Source organism: Lemur catta, chromosome 20 (assembly GCF_020740605.2).
Source record: "Lemur catta isolate mLemCat1 chromosome 20, mLemCat1.pri, whole genome shotgun sequence".
In the NCBI taxonomy this organism is placed as follows: Eukaryota; Metazoa; Chordata; class Mammalia; order Primates; family Lemuridae; genus Lemur; species Lemur catta.
The window spans coordinates 12219963-12236408 of NC_059147.1; the positions used below are offsets into that span (position 1 = coordinate 12219963).

The 16446-nt window shown below is 39.9% G+C and overlaps 1 protein-coding gene across 5 annotated transcripts in view; it reads right to left on the reverse strand.

The window, feature by feature from the left end:
- The window catches only part of CDH13 (cadherin 13), a 964660-nt gene that overhangs the window by 753653 nt on the left and 194561 nt on the right, over window positions 1–16446 (reverse strand). For all 5 annotated transcript variants that reach the window (XM_045534024.1, XM_045534023.1, XM_045534027.1 and 2 more), the window contains one exon: window positions 13620–13731. In XM_045534024.1, the coding sequence (XP_045389980.1) occupies window positions 13620–13731 (112 nt within the window). The remainder of the gene's footprint in view (window positions 1–13619; window positions 13732–16446) is intronic.

Sequence of the window (16446 nt, forward strand, 5' to 3'; positions counted from 1 at the left end):
AGAGTGAAAGATTCAACATTCAGCCTAAAGACTTTAGCAAAACACAAATCTTGAAAGCCAGGGCTTACTGAGCAAGAAAAGGGCTTTCTAGTTTGCAAGCATTTAACTATAAGCCTTGGGTAGAGGTAACTCAGGATTTCAGGGCTGGGAGGTTCCCACCTACCCTGAGACTCTTTTAGTCTGGGTGACAGAGATTGGAGGATGCCGCTGGAGAGGGAGAGAGTGTGACGTTTCCTTGGGTCTCCGAGAGCCTGGCTTCTGAGCCTGACTCCACAGCAATTATGCTACCTAAGGACGTTTTAAAGCTACACATACATATTTTCAAACATTTCATTGTATCTTATTTCCTATTAGTTCAGCAGAATGAGAAAAAAAATTAAAAAAATATTTCCACCTCCTCTTCTCCTCAAGAACTAAGGCACAGGTTAAGTCCCAGAGGCTCAGGTCTGCCTTAGCCCCCAGGTGGCTTGTTTTTGCACGCCGAGGCTACTGGAAGTTTAAAAAAAAAATGGATAGAGGTGGGTGCGTGTGAAGCTCTGCTGTTTAGGAAGAATAAGCTCCTTTTAGACTGGGAAGGGGTTAGATTCTGGGTATGTCTGCATGCCTTCTGGAACACTTACTGTACATTTCCACATTGTAAATGCCCAAGAGGGCCTACAGTTAAAAAAAAAATCAACCCCCAGCATTTTTCAAAATTATTTAACTTCAAAACGTGTTCCTCACATTGCATTCCTGTTACCACTCTGTAGAGCAGTGTTGCATAGACAGAAATTTGGTAAATTCTAGCTTAGAATAAATATAAACTAGTATGTACCGAGAACTGAGATCACCCACATCAACATGGCATGGCTCTACAGCTCTTAAGAACAAGAACTGAGACCACCTCTGTCAACCTGACTTAATTGTTTTTCCATAGCAATATTTGCCCAAGAAAGGTAAGATTCTATAAAAATGTCATTGCTTGTTTCAGAAAATTCATGCAGATCAATTTATCTGGGACAATAGTCTGCTCACCTAGACAAACAGCTCATTTATCAAAACATAACCTACTTATCAGACTTATTTCATTATCCTCATCTTGCTGTGTCTAACAATCCTAAATCAGTATGTCATGAACTTTATCCAGTGCCAATCGATTTGCTACCTTAAATTACTTGGCCTATTCCTTCTGTGCAAACCCTATGAATATCCATCTGACTTCCACCTTCTGAAAACCTGCTAAGCTTCTGTTAAGAGAGTGTTCTACCTTATGGAAGTGAGTTCTAATAAATGTTTTGTTAGCACTAGTTTTCCAGTGATACTTTGGGAAGTTGTGCTTACTATGCAATATATGAGCAGTTTGGGTACACATTTGAAATGTGGGAGCCTACACGATGCTTGAGCATGGCTTATAGGCACATTTCTCCCATGGCCAGAACTCAGCATGGCCCGGCCCCCAGCCTGCTTGGGCCAGCTCTCAGAACTCAGTAACTGTGCAGATGCCTCTGATTTTTGCTTGTTTAAGAAATGAGCTTCCAATTACTAGACCTATCTCCCAGACAACAGAGTGGACTCTTGACCCAATGCCAGGTCAATCAGCTTCTCTACCATGAGTTTGAATACCACCCCGAATGGGAAGGTATTTGGAACTGAGCTACTCCTATAAAGGCATCCTAAGACCAAAAGTGTGGTCCACACACCAATGCCCAACCTGTTGTTAAAGGGCCCATGACAACATAAGTACACAAATTGAAAACAATGTGATGGAGTAATATTATACCTAATAAATCTATCTTTTAAAAAGCTAATATTTTATGTCTTTGCTTTTTTAAAATTTTTTAAATAATTAATTTTTATTATAGTGTTAAGAAAACATGTTTAAAACTTGAAAATAAGAGAAAATGTGGGTGTCATATTCTTTCAATGTCACATACAGGCAGTAACACATCCATTCAGGATTGTTTAATTACCCTTAGGAAATGTAATGTGTTCACCTTATTGCTTACTACACATTGAAGGTTGCAGACTCAATAAAATTACACGTTAATTTATAAATTTCTGTCTAGTAGAAATGCAAGTAATATTCGGTAGAAAAGGTAACCCCAGAGGTTAGTTATTTGTCCTGTAGGGCATTGACCAGTTTTATATGTAACCAAGCAAACTTATTCTACCACTCCTTTATTATTAAATTGCTTACAAATATCTAGCCCCTCGAATGTTCTTTGAATAATACTTACGATTTTATTAGTTTCCTTTTTAAATGCTGAGATGAATAAAATCTTTGATGTGTTCACTTTATATTTGTATATGAGTCATGTTTTTAACTTTTTGAAAATTATATTTGACTTTTTTTTTTTTTTTTTTACAAAAGTATCAGTCTGTGATACTTTAAAGAAAAACAAAATGAAACAAATATAGTGCTTCACTATAAAAGTTTGAGAAGCACTGGCCTAAATCTGTCACTTCCCACTGCTCAAACCCTGGAGCATCTCTAGTTTCTGTCTGGGGCCTTGCCATTCAAGTCTTTGCATGAACTTGTGACTACACAATTTCCCTCCATTTTAATTAAATACCTTTCTTTAAAGTCCTAAGTCAGTCAGGGTTTGCCAGAACCCTCAGTAAGTCACCAAATTGTAACTGTAGTTGACAAAGTACTTTCTAACAGAGAACAATCCAACCTCTCCTTAGGGACAGAGATAGGCTATACATATCACTAAAACATACCTGATCAAAACTGTGCATGATGAGAACAAAAAGTCTGAATTGAATTGAGTAATCCCAAAAGCAAAGTGGGCAACTTATGACATTACGAAAAAAAAAAAAAAAAACCTTCATGTACACTTTCAGCTTGGGCCCTACTCATTCTATTATAGAACTGTCTTGCTCTTATCCCCAAAGGAGCAAACCCCTGGGAGTATAATGAAAGCTGTCATGCACAGGACTCCATGCCTTTACCTGGGAGCTGCTGCTTCTCTCTCCCTTTTGAGTAGGGACAAGGGCCTGGTCCTGGCCCATGCCCTCCATGCCCCTTTGAACAGTGAGATTTGGCCACCTGGCCACATGTCCCCATGAACATGAATCTGACAAGCCTAGCTGCTCCCTAATTTCAGCCCTCCCTATCCTTAGTCTCTTTCTCCTCTTCAGTACCTAGAATTTGATGCTGAGTCCCTTTCTTAGCATTATTTATCCCCACTTACTCTGACTCTCTATTTGTAATTTGATGAACTTCCTTCCACTGAAAAATGCAGTGCTAACCATATTCCTTGGAGGTTTTGACTCATATTTTGAAATGTTTTTTTAAGCACTAATTATTTCTTTCATGTTACTTAGAATCAATGTTTCCTCATTTGGAATCCCCCTTCCTCCATGGAATTTAATATATACATATGAAAATTAAAACCAGTTTTAGCTAAAAATAGATCCTCTGGGAGGTCTTCAGAATCAGCTGACATGCACAATTAAGAGGAACCTGGATGGCTGACAACTATTTTGCTTCAAGTGGAAAAGAAATAGGCTGGTGCAGCAGTTGGCCAGTTGTCAGGGGTGGCCTGCCAAGACGTCATTTACCAAGTTGCTCACCAGTAGTAGAGAGCTTGGAGGGGGAGGCTGAGCCAATACACTCTCCTGCCCCCAGAAGTGGCTGGGATGTGAAGGGGCCAACTGAATGTCTTGACAGGATTGAGGTCTGCGACTTTTCAAGGGGATGTTCTAAAGAGTGCAGTCTGCAATTCTGAAGTCCGAGAAGCTCAGCATACCAAAAGTGTTTTCATAACTCATTTGGCAGCAATATCCAACCTGAACTGACATGATGTTATTTGTGGTCTTTATTTATCCTGCTTAGGGTAAATATTCAGATGTTTTACTACTGAAATATTAATCTTTTTGTTACAGGGCACTGCCCCAACCCCCCTCCCCCAGGTGGAGTTGTGTAATATACAGCACCCACAGCTTACTAGCTTTCTAAAGTTCAGAACTCATCTGGACCTAAAATTGGGAGCAATCATTTCTCAATTTTTTTCAGGAAGCATGTTTTTAACATTTAGCCCAAAGAGACCAAGCATGAAGGAGAAGCAGTGATGGTGAAGGAGACAGAGCAAGTCCACACAAGACATGAAAATGCCAAAATGGGAGTGTCAGAGGAAGCAGGAAGACAACGTGCTTCTTTCACGGGAGAAACTCTGTGTGTCATCTTCCATAAACACCAGCACTGCCCATTCAAACAACACCATCTGCAGAAATTCCCCACCCTGGCCTTTTAAATAATAAAATCAATCAACTTTTATATAGTTAGCTTGTGACAGGCACTGTTCTAATCCCTTTTCATGTGCTATTTTGTTTAATCCTTGCAATACTACCTCCATTTCACAGATGAAAATGAGGAGCTCAGAGGTTGAGGGACTGGAAACACCTCCTATTCTGCGTGACAGAGACAGGCAATACGGTTTGGGAGCCCACACCAACAGCCCTGTGAAGCTGCCACGGACACCAAGTCTGCTCTCAGAGGGAAACACAGCAGCACTTCACTGTGGGGAGAAACTCCAACACCAGCCACAGCCTTCCATGTGGAAAGACCATGAGCTGTGGAATCAGATCATAGCTCTTTGTCCACCCTTGGCACGTCTTGTGAGATCTTTACTCTTTAATCAACCCTTAAGCCCTCATTTTTAAAGTAGGGTTTATAATCCTGTTTTATAGGGCTGTTGAGATGATAAAGTGGTAGCCCCCTTCCTGAATCACAGTATCCCAAACTGAAAAACATGTTTCCATCTTAGGGCTTTTGCATGAGCTGGTCCCTCTGCCCAAATGTGCACCCAAGCTGATCTTTACCTGGCTAGTTCCTTCTAATAGTTCAGGTCTCAACCTCTCAGAGAAAACTTTTTTGACCACCCATCCTACAGCAGCCATGCAGAAATCTCCATCACATGACCTTGTCTCATTTCCCTCACAGTACTTATCGTCTTGTCATGGACCATTTTCCTGTGTTCTTAGGTGTTTATTCTGTTATAGCATACCTGTCTCTTTCTCTCTGTGCTAGAATGGAAGCTCCGAGACAGGAGAAATGTGTTTGGATCTGGTTCAAAGCTTTATCCCTTGTACTTAGCACAGGGTCTGGAACAAAGTAGGCGACCACTCAATGTTTCTTGAATAATTGGCTAAGTATTTTAATTATTTAATTTAATTTAGTTTATAATTTAATAATTATAGGTAATTATTAAAAGGAAAAAACACAATATATGTCTTTTCCTTTCCTATCCTCTCTTTCTATCTTCAGAAGGAGAATATGAATTTGGTCAATTACAAAAATGCTTGGGGATGTTTCAACTGGCAAGTATTTGCACCTCTTGCCCATTTGCTCTCAAGCCAACAAAAATTTTCATGAAAATTAAAGTGAAAAGGACAGAGCAGAGTCTCAGCACCACAATTATTGGAATGTGCATAGATTTGATCTATTATAGAATAATAAGAACTTCTGCCTTCTCAAACTATTTAAAGCCATGCTTAATCTTTCCCAATTTATATTAATATTTTAATGTCTTACAACCCAATTCATGTTGCTCTAATACCTTAAATTAGGAGATGCCCTGTAATATCTGTATATTCCTACATTCTTAGTCCCTTGAAGAAAAACAGAAATAAAAAGGATTTATACCAGCTCCAGATCCATGTGAGTGAAGACATTCAACAGGTTGAAGAATGAGGCCATATGGCAATGCTTAGAATTTGACAGTCTTAATTAAGCAATCTGCTCACCAGCATCACCAGCAAGAAACCTGGCATGATGGCTGTCCTTGTCCCCTGCCACCTAAAAGGCATTGCCATTTGTGTGTGTGTGCTGGGTTCTAAAAATTGTCATGCATGGAGCAGAGCCTGCAGTCATAGGATATCTGTACTGAAAGGGACCTTAGCAATAGAGCACAACACCCTCACGGTGGACTCTTACTTTCTCCACCACAGCGTCATTTGCTTCCTTTAGGGAACAGTACCTCCACCTCCCCACACGTGGCGAACAGTCTTCTTGGGCACCATGACTGTTTTAGGGATAGGCGCATGACCCAAGCTGGCTCAAGGAGAGTTAGTCATGAGATATTCACTGGAACACTTGGAAAACAGTTTCGTGTTGTTTTTTCTCAACTAGTCTAAGTTCCTAGGCTGATAAAGAGCTGACCTTGGATTTGAACCAAGGCAGCCTTCCTCTGAGACCTATATTCTGGAGGGCCAAGACTGCTGAGATATTGGGAATTTCTAAAGTAAAATTCTCAATGTTAATGGCAAATTTCTTTTGTTAAACCTCAGATTCCCACCCTGAGCAGTCAAACAGGACATATTTGTCAGGTAAATTTAGCCAACGGGTTGACTGTGTGATACTCCTATTTCTTTCATTCTACTGATAAGAAAATTTATGCCAAGAGAGCTCCACCTGCCTTCATGTTTCCTCATCTGGTAAAGACCCGTCACTCCGTTACTTCTTGTGTTTCCCATTCTTCAAAGCACAAGTTAGGATCCAAATCCAATGAAAGGATCCCTAACCATTTTATTATATCTCTTCCTGATGTGTAGAATGCGTTCATTTCCTATCCTACAATCGTTTTATTATATCACTTCACATTTATGAGGTAGTTAGTATAATGCATTTATGAGGTTCCTAATAAATATTAATTGACTGATTACGACATTATTATAAATGTGTTCGTGGGAGGGAAGGGCAAACTTGTAAAAACATTACATTTCTACAGAGCTCTGTGTAAATATAGAAAAAAGTCTTATTAATGTAAACAGGAGTTCACATTCTGACCCAAAGTATAATCAGCTTCATAATGGTAGAGTGAATTAGATGACACCAGAGTAATTTTCCTTGGCATATCACAACAGCTTAAAACAAACACACTGCTTGAAACCCCAACCTTGTTCAGCTCTACCCAGACTGCAGTCCAGGTGACATTAAATAATTTCACTAATCAGCTAATCAATCTCCCAACCAGAAAGTAAAGTCAAGATAGTAATATGAAGGATGACCAGCAAATGGAAAGGAAATAATCATTGTTATTTTTAAAAATCACACACACAAAAATTGAAAGCAAAAGGACCTAGAAAGTTCTCAAGATAGAGAACAGAGACAGGCAACAGCCCAAGTAAGCCTGAACTCAGCAAACAGACATTTCTCTACCTGCCAGGTTGGAGAGTTCATCCATTTATTACCATCCAAATGAAATCTTTTCAGCAGGGTCAAAAGGGCCTTTGTTTTGACATTTAATTCACTGGCAATGTATTTCCTGCGTTAGGATGCAAAACACCTTTCACATTGCTTTTTCATTAATTGCCTTCATTTTTCAAGTTCCCTGTTTGATTTACAGTCAATTAAAAACACCCTCAAAAGCCATGACTCATGTATGTTAAGTACAAATATGATTAATGCGATTCCATGCACTCCATGGAGAACATGACTGCTAACCAAGGTCAGTGTCATGGTGGCATAACCGAGCAATGTCTTGGTGAAAGGAATGCATGGGGAAGATAGAAAGCCAGAAGCAAGGGTCATGGATGATCTGGCCCTGGGTCTACCCAAAACAAGGAAAAAGAACTGATTTTTCTATAGTACAGAGAAAGGATGAATTTGGCTATGAACAGCAATAAATATGCAGCAGAAGTTCTCTCTGTGTGTCATTCAGGTTGGTGAGAGTGATGGGAAAATTAAGTGGCAAATTCCTTTGATATATTACCACCAATATCAAGAAAAACTAAGAGATACTAGACCAGAGAACTTTGGATAAAAGCCAAGGTCCTGGAATCTCAGGTCCAAATCTTGGTGCCACAATAATAAGCAATAGGACCTTGGGTACGTTGCTTCACCTAGCTCAGCCTTAGGTGTCCTCACCTATGTAATGGGCACATGAGAGTATCTTTCTCCTTAGGGCTATTGTGAGGTTCCAGGAGGCCCTCAATGCTTAGCGAGCACAGAGCAAATGTCAGTTATCAAGGCCAAGGATGCTGCACTGTTTGGCACTAGTGGAACCTTGCATAAGAACATCTGCTCCTGATTGTGTGCACACTTGTCATATTTTTCTAGAAATGCTCTCTTCTTTCAGCATTGGCATATAGCCCTTCATGAGAAAGTCTCTTAAGAATTATCTATGCTTCTCCAAAAAAATTAACATATGGAAATTTCAGAAGAATATTAAACAAGTCAAGAGCAAAGAGAGTAACATCAACCTAATGCCTTAGATCAGTGGCTTTCGCCAAAATGAGGTATTTGTTGCATTTTCACAAAGCAAAACTTATTCAAAGAACTACCTTTTCTTCTGTAATTGGTCTTTACTGGTTTTTTTTGTTTGTTTTTTGATGCCAAGTGACCTTTCAAAAGAAAACTCTGGGCAAAGTAAACAGTATTTTCCTTCCCTCCTTCATTTACTTATTTTTTTCATATCCAGGCTTAGAAAAATTTTTAAAAAATATGCTATTATCAATCCAAGATTTTAAAAAAATGTTCTACAGGTCCATGAATTTCAAATGTTCTGGAATTTCTGCTTTAGATGCTTGTTCATCTCTTCAGATTTTTCATGGCCAAAATGATTCATCTTCTTTAAAGCTAGGTTCAGATGGCCATTATAAGGAAACTGGATCCAAAGTCTATAAATGAACATAATGACAATAACAACAACAACAATGATGGCAATGATGATGGTAGTAACGACAGCAGCTTCCATTTATTCATGACTATGTTCTAAGCATGTTTTCCCTCAGTTGATGCATCAGCTCTAGAAGTAGGGTCTGCCATTATCCTTACAGAGACTAGACAATTCAAACTCGGAGGATTCAGATAACTCACTCATGATCACACAGCTAACATATGACTGTGTGGGTGTTTGAACACTACTCAATCTGAGTTTAAAACTGTGTGATCTTAACCACAATATTATAATCATTAGGAGGAAGCAACTGAGCCCACATTTATTAGAACCATCAGAAGAGGAGGTTCCTCCCCTGGGTGTTTCCAAGAGGAAGCAGAAAGGAAGCTAGCCTGGCTCAGTGGGAAGCATCCTTTACTAAGAAAAGCAGGACGCAGTCACAGGTGCGCAACTTAAACTGCTTAAACTGACCAAGTTCATTCTACATGGGCCCTGGTTACTTTGAGACAGCTACCTCCTTTGTGGTCTATTTTTTATCTCTTTCAGGGGTCTCTTTTTTACGTGGGCAACATCATTTTGTTATGATCTGCATCGAGATTGTGATCAGGCACCAATACTCGTGTGTTCCTCTACATTTTCCCCAGCCTCTCTTGCAGTTAGATTGGCAACATGATTAGATCCGCTAACAGAATGTGAGCAGAAATAATACTTTTGAGCTAAGGTAGTTAAGTATCTGGGGTATATTCCCCACATTTTTTCTTGTGCCCCTGTCTATCAGCTCAGTGACAGAGGATGCTGGAAGCCACAAGATGGCAGGACCAAGCTGGCAGTAGCCTGGATCCTCAGGTTCCCAAATGTAGGGCAGACACTTGAAGGAGAGTTCCCCGAGAGAGCAGCTGAACCTACATCTGCATGATCTGAGTGAGAAATAAACCTTTACTGTGTTAGGTCGCTAGGGTTGTGTGATACCGCAGCATAGCCTAGCCTGTTCTAGCTAATGCAGGTTCTTTACGAAAAGTATGATTATACAGGTTGTATTATAGATAAACTTAGGTGTGGCAACTTGTCACTGTGTATCTGTGTTTGTGTGTGCGTGGCCCAAGAGGAGTGTCCCATAAAGAATGAGCAAAGGGAAAGAAAAGTGTAGTCCTAATAATAGTGGCTGGGTGGATGATGGGGTCTTCTTTCTGGAGACTGGAGGCTGGACATGTCCTCCACTGATACAGGCTAAAAGGGCATGAGCATGGTTTCCCCTAGTGAAACCAAAGACTACAGATCCTTCCATATGCTGGGAAGGTCTGTCTGAGCTGATGCGGGCAGAGTAGAACATTCTGTTTTAGAATTTGCAGAACATAGTCAGGGTTCGTCACTTGGCATTTTCCCACCCCAGCTGGTGGCTGGTCAGTTATCCAGGCCCGCTATTCTTCTAAGCCCGAGGGGTCTTCTATTCTGGGTACCAGCTGACAGGCTGTAACCAGGGTTGCTGTCCAACTCCAGTGGTACCACCAAGGCAGCTACCAGAATCACAGGATTTTCATGTTTCAGGAGAAGCAAGAGGTACTACACCAGGCAAGCTGAGGGAGTTCTGAGTGCCAGGCCTCTAGAGAACCCCTCCCACAAACCCTTTACAGATTCCTCCCTGAGTGCAGAGACCTTGAAGGGGCATCTTTTTTCTGAATTGCTGCCTTCTTTTCTTCCCCCAAGTCACCATCTGCAAGTAGAGTTGCTGTCTTCTAAAGCTGTCTTCTCCTTTTTTCTTACATTTCTCATTGAAAAATGGGAATAACCACATCTTCCCAGCTAAACTTTCAAGAGTGAGATGAAGCCAAGAAAGTTTTGCCCAAGTTAGCGTGAGTTGGGGGCTTTGTATCATGCTGTGAAAGATAACACGAAAGCACTCCCCTGGTTACATTAGAAGAAATAGTGGAATGCTATGTTTTGATCCTAGCAGCTTGTTGAAAAATGGCCCTTTAAAGTCGAAAGCAAGTCTAGTTAGTGGAAAGAAGAGTAGAATAAAGAGTTATTTGGATGTGAAGAAAATAAAAGGCTTTAGAACAACTGAGAGAAAGATGTATCGGAGTGAACAGTGAATAAAATATTAGGGAAATAAAAGGAGTGAAGGTGACCATTAGTAACAGTTAAAGTAGAAAGAGATAAGTCATTGAAAATTGAAGAGGAAAATGAAAAAGGATAAAAAGAAATATTACTGTCTGAACAAAGACAGCAGGAAGCCATCTACAGAATAAACATTTCATATAAGCTGCTAAAAGCTGAACACAGAATTGGTTGGATACAAGTCTAGGGTATGAGCAGATATACTCTACCTGTCAGGTAAAAAGACAACACTTTCAGACTTTACAGAATTGGTGAAGAGTGTAGATGTGAGCTGATTGATTAGGCTGCGTTTATACTTTCTGCAACATAAAACTTCACAATGACTGGTAACCAAAGCTCTTAAATATTGCAAAGATAAAGGAAAAATGTAAAGCACAAGTGCTATAATGCTACTAACTTAGTTTCTTTTAACCTTGATTATTACTGATAACATCAACTTATATTTATAGGTCACTAAATATCCCTAACCATTTCCTGGACCTCTGGTATCTAAGAATTTTTAAACTTTCTAGTTCTGTTTGATTCTTTTCATTTTCATTCAGATGTTAGCTTTGGGTCATTAGGGTCTTCATTCTGAAAGCACAAGCCACATCAGTTGCTTGTTTAATCACATTCTTCAGAGATAGAAGGGTTTTGTGTTGAACCATAAGGAAATGCACAAAAGAAACTGAGAATAAGAGAAAAGGGAGGGAGAGGTGGAAGAGGGAGGGGGGAGGCAGGGAGGAAAGGAGGGTGGGAGGGGGAGAGAGGGGGGAGGGGGGAGGGGAAGAGAGAGAGAGAGAGAGACTACCTTAGGCTATTTGTTGGATAAGTAGCAAAGTCCATTTAACATTTTGGGCTTTTTATTTCCTTTTGCAAGTGGAATAGAGCAAAGCATTGCTACTACTATAATGTTTTTGCAAATCCATTTTTTCCAAAACAACATTCAATAGGCATTCTCAACCATTTGAAAACTTTCTTTTTCATTTAGGCACAATTAACCTTACCTGCAGGTCTATACTCATAACAACCTATGTTTGTTGCTTTGAGACAAACTTAAAAGTATCTAACCTAATCTGTTCTTTGTATTTTGTACAAATATAGGTGGACATATGGTTTTACTAAGAGGGGCTAATCAAATTTTGCTGACCCAACAACTCATACACAAGCATAAATCTTAAATGTCCTCAATTCTCGTAACACTGACTTTTCCTGAATGTGCTATCATTGATAATCAACCCAGTCCCATTTAGCATTTACTAGCTTACACAGAACCAACAACCATAACCTACTTAATTGCTTAGGGGATTAAACACAGATACACACATACACAGACACATACAAAACTGTGATATTGGAATGTACAGTATGGCCTAGTTTAAATTAAAAAGATCCCCCAAAGTATGATTGTTTCCAGCTTCTCAGCAGTGAATTAAAAGCTGTTTGGTGTCGTGAAGATTACAGAAGCAATCACATTTATGGGCCTGCTTTGCATACCAACTCTATTAATTTCCATACTCAGGGTGGCTTCGCATTTCCAAGCATGTTAACATAGATGCCATTTGGGATAATCACTTGGAAAAAAAGAAAAGGGAGAAAGAAAGAGAGAGAGAGGAGAAGCGAGGAAGAGAGGAGAAGAGTGGAGAGCCAGAAAAATGGTTCTCACTAATCAAGTTCTGCTTGAAATATATTGATTCTGATAAATACAGAAATCAAAAGACAAATGAAGGTTCCTGACAGCCTGACCCAGGAGTCATACTCAGATCAAATTAACAGGAAATCACATATTGGAATTCACTTATTGTGCCAGTCCTGTACCTTGTCATTACAGACTCTAATTATTGAAATGATTTCATTGATGTAATTGCATCAAGATGTGCATGGGCTTCACCTTGGACAGCTCCCTTGATGCTCAACAGTGTATCTTCATTATTGTGTTTCTTTCAACTCTTAAAATGTGTCCCAGCTTCACAGAATAATCCAATCAAGCAGGCTTTTTTCTTCTTTTCTTTGAACAAAGCAGCCACATACATAGAAATGAAGGAATATGGCAAGCCTGGAAGGCAAACCCAAGACCAGAAGGGCAAATGTGGAATCACCTTCCTTAAAAAGACCTTAGAGCATTTGACCAAATTAGATCACTGTTTTTATATCCTTCATTCCCAAGTGTTAAGGAATGGTGCTTGAGAGCCTAAAGGTAAATGATTATTTTCCTTTTATCAATTTTAAATTTTATTGTGCTAAAACTGTGTTTGTTATGCATTTAGCAATGTAACCTATGACCTCTTAAAGATAAAATAATATAATACTGGCATTAAAAATAGAAAGAGATCATAACCACAGATCTGAAGGATGCATATTTTAAGGAAATCAATTGGAATTTGGGGGGATTTGTGTTTAATCCACAGAATAACCAGTAGAGGTTGTGAATCATTATAATGACCATCTTATTAGCCTTAAGAATAAGTATTTTTGATTCCTAAATCTAAGAATGCCCAGAAGCCAATATCATGTTCTCACCATTATTTTGATCTAATGCTATGTATGAGAAACTACAGGTAGAACAGAAATCTCCAGGAAAGTAATGATTTTGCTCTTGGGGGGTCTGCCCAGGGAAAATGGATTTCATTTCCATTGAATAGTGTAGAACTCACATTGGAGGCTGACAGCCTCCTTTTCTGGGAGCAGTCTGGAAATGCTCACTTATGATAAGATCCCCAAAAGAGATATTACCACCCTATTAACCTTTAAGCTGGCAAGGTCCTAATTCAAGAGCTTCTACCCAGGGTCAAGCAGTGACGTAAGAAAAATAATCAGGAAACACTTAGTTTAGGAAATACCACATACTGAGACATATTCTTAGACATTAGTAAAATCAAATGTGAGAATAGGCCAAAAGTATCTTCAAATGACACTGCTTACAGTTTAGAATTGTCTGGTCCTCAATGAATTCAGCTGGCTGATTGATATGGAACACTTTCTGCTGAAATCCAGGAGTGCAGTCCAAATCTTCTGCAGATGTTAGCAACAGCACCTAAGAAAAACCAAAGCCATCAATATTTTAATAGCAGTAGATGTGTTTGCCCTGCTAACTTTCACCAAATCTGTGACTTTTAGAAATGAGCTGAGGTTTCAATTCCATTTCCCAAATGAAGAGGTAAGTTGATACTTCTCCTGTGGCTGCCAACAATTCGTTTTGGCAATGAGATTTGGAAAACGCACAAATGGGAACAGCTGCTGCAGTTTCCATTAAGTTGCAGTTAAAGAAATAACTTCATCAGATTTTTACACCTGCTAAGATTCTCACCATAGTTTCCATGTGTGAAATTTTATTACAGAAACTGTCAGTTTCCAATGGTGCCTAAGCTAAAACCAACTTCATCTTCATACATGCAAAGGAGCCTTGTCATCTATGAAGAGGAAGAAAAAGAAAATGGAACTATTTTGATGTGAAGTTACTTCTAAAAGGAATTCACGGCCCATTAGACCTTCACCATGGCTCAATATGGTGGCCATGAGTCACAGGTGGCTCCTGAGCACTTGAAATGTAGCTGTCTACAGATTCCTTTGTTCCTTCTCCACTCCTACTACTTCACTTGACCAGCCTAAAAAAAGAAAAAAAAAAAAAAAAAAAAAAAAAAAAAGTAGCTCTCTGAGATGTTGTAGGTACAAAATACAAATTAGATTTTGATGATGATGAAATAAGAAAAAGAATCTGAAATATCTAATTAGTAATTTTATATTAATTACATGTTGAAACGATAATATTTTACATATGGGGCAAACTAAACACAAGTGACATTAAAATTAATTTCACCAGTTTCTTGTTCCTTTTATAAATTTGGCTACTAGAAAATTTAAAATCTACAGTTGTTTCCCAAGGCCCTCAAGTTCTTAAGACAATTCAACCAGTGGTCAAAAAATTAGGTTTGATGCTTTGGAACATAAAAGTATGTGACACCCTCCTGGGCAAGGTGTAACTTAGTAAAAATAAGAAATGGTCTTAAGATTTAGTAGCCAAAGACTTTAAGCCCCACAAAAATAGGGATCACCTCTCCCTCACTTGTTCCTACCAAGCACCTGCCACACACTGGCACAGGGAAGATGCTCCGTAACATGCAATGAATGAAAGCAAACATTTCTGAGCCCTTATTACAGGGCCATCACTGTGCTGAACCCACTATATGCATAATCTCATCGAATCACAGTAGCCCTATTAAGTATGTACTATTAATATATTAAAAGATATATTTCACAGAGGACAGATGTGAAATTCTAGAGAGGTTAACAAGCTTATCCAAGATCACAGTTAGGATGGGTGGAGTCAGAATTCAAATCCAGGCTTAAGTGTCTTCTGACTTGGCACGCTGCCAGAGCTCTGCTCATTCCCCTCAGACCTTCCACATCAGAAGGCAAGACTTTGTGTTTTTTGCCCTGAGATATTACTCTCAAACTTGTGGAAAGCAAGGTGCCAGAAGAGAGTGTTTGGAAGTGACCATCACCCCAGGAGCAGCCTTTGACCAACAACCACGGGGGATTGGTGGGTAAATACCCCAGACCCCTCACCCTTCCGGTGAGATGACTCAGAGGCATGAGTTCTGCCTCCCAGTTTCCACCTGCAGTTCAGCTTCAGTTGTCCAGCATGGTGCCTGGCTTGATAATTCACTCTTCATTAGCTGCCTTCTCTTCCTTGGGTCATTTCCTCATCCCCCATTGGTATTTTTCTGAATACAAGTCCTCCACCATCCAAATGAACTACTTGCATTCAAATCCTCAACTCTGTTTTTAGAAAACCAGACTTTAATACCATACCTCACACTCCAAACCACTGAACACGGGCAGTTGAGGAAAATTCATTATCCTCTCCACCAGCAAACTCAAAGGAGTGTACAAAAGGTTGGAAGCTGTGGAACCAGGGCTTCTCTCTAAATACCAGCCCTCTGAAATGCACTGAACCCTGAGGAAGGAGAGCAAGAATCAATCTCAGGAGGTTCACAGTGTGGCCAGCCTGAGCAACATCAGAGAAATTGAAACAGGGGAGTCATCACCCTGACCGACATCATCTCTCTCAAATCAAAGCGGGAAGAATGCGACAGCCCAGTGTCTGTGCTGTTCCGCTTGTGAAACTTTCCCTCGTCTTGAGAACAGGCTCTAGTTAAATCACTTCTGAAGCAATCATAACGCTGGCATCCCAAGTGGCATGCACACAGAATGCAGATTCAGGTCTCAGAATAATGTGCTGGCAATTTTGCAAGCAGAAAATCTATTACTGGCCAACACTAATTTAGTTAAGCAGCAAATGGTCAAGGGTCGCCTCCAGGCACCCAGTGCCTACAATTATACGCTAACCTTCTAATTGGCTAATTCTGCTCTCAAAACCCAGACCAGTAAATTGGGCATCCCATTGGTACGAAGGGAGACGGAATTTCTCCCAGGAGACTGAATGTAAAAATCCAGGGCCGACCGAGAAAGAGCACAGTAGGAGCACTACGCTCTGCATGAGTTGCGTTCTCCATCTCTGTTCATCTATGGCTCAGGCTTTGTCCTGATTACTTGGCAGGGTCTATTCAGGGCTCCTCTGGAGTTATCAAGAAAAATAAATTTTTTTCCAGCTGCTGACCCTCAGGGAGGGTTGGAGTGGTGGGAGAACTCCCAAAAGCACAGTTTTGTCTTCAAAAATTCTTGAGTCACTCCATCTATCAGTCAAAATTCAGGTTAAACGATTTGTAACATAAAAGTACACAGTGCC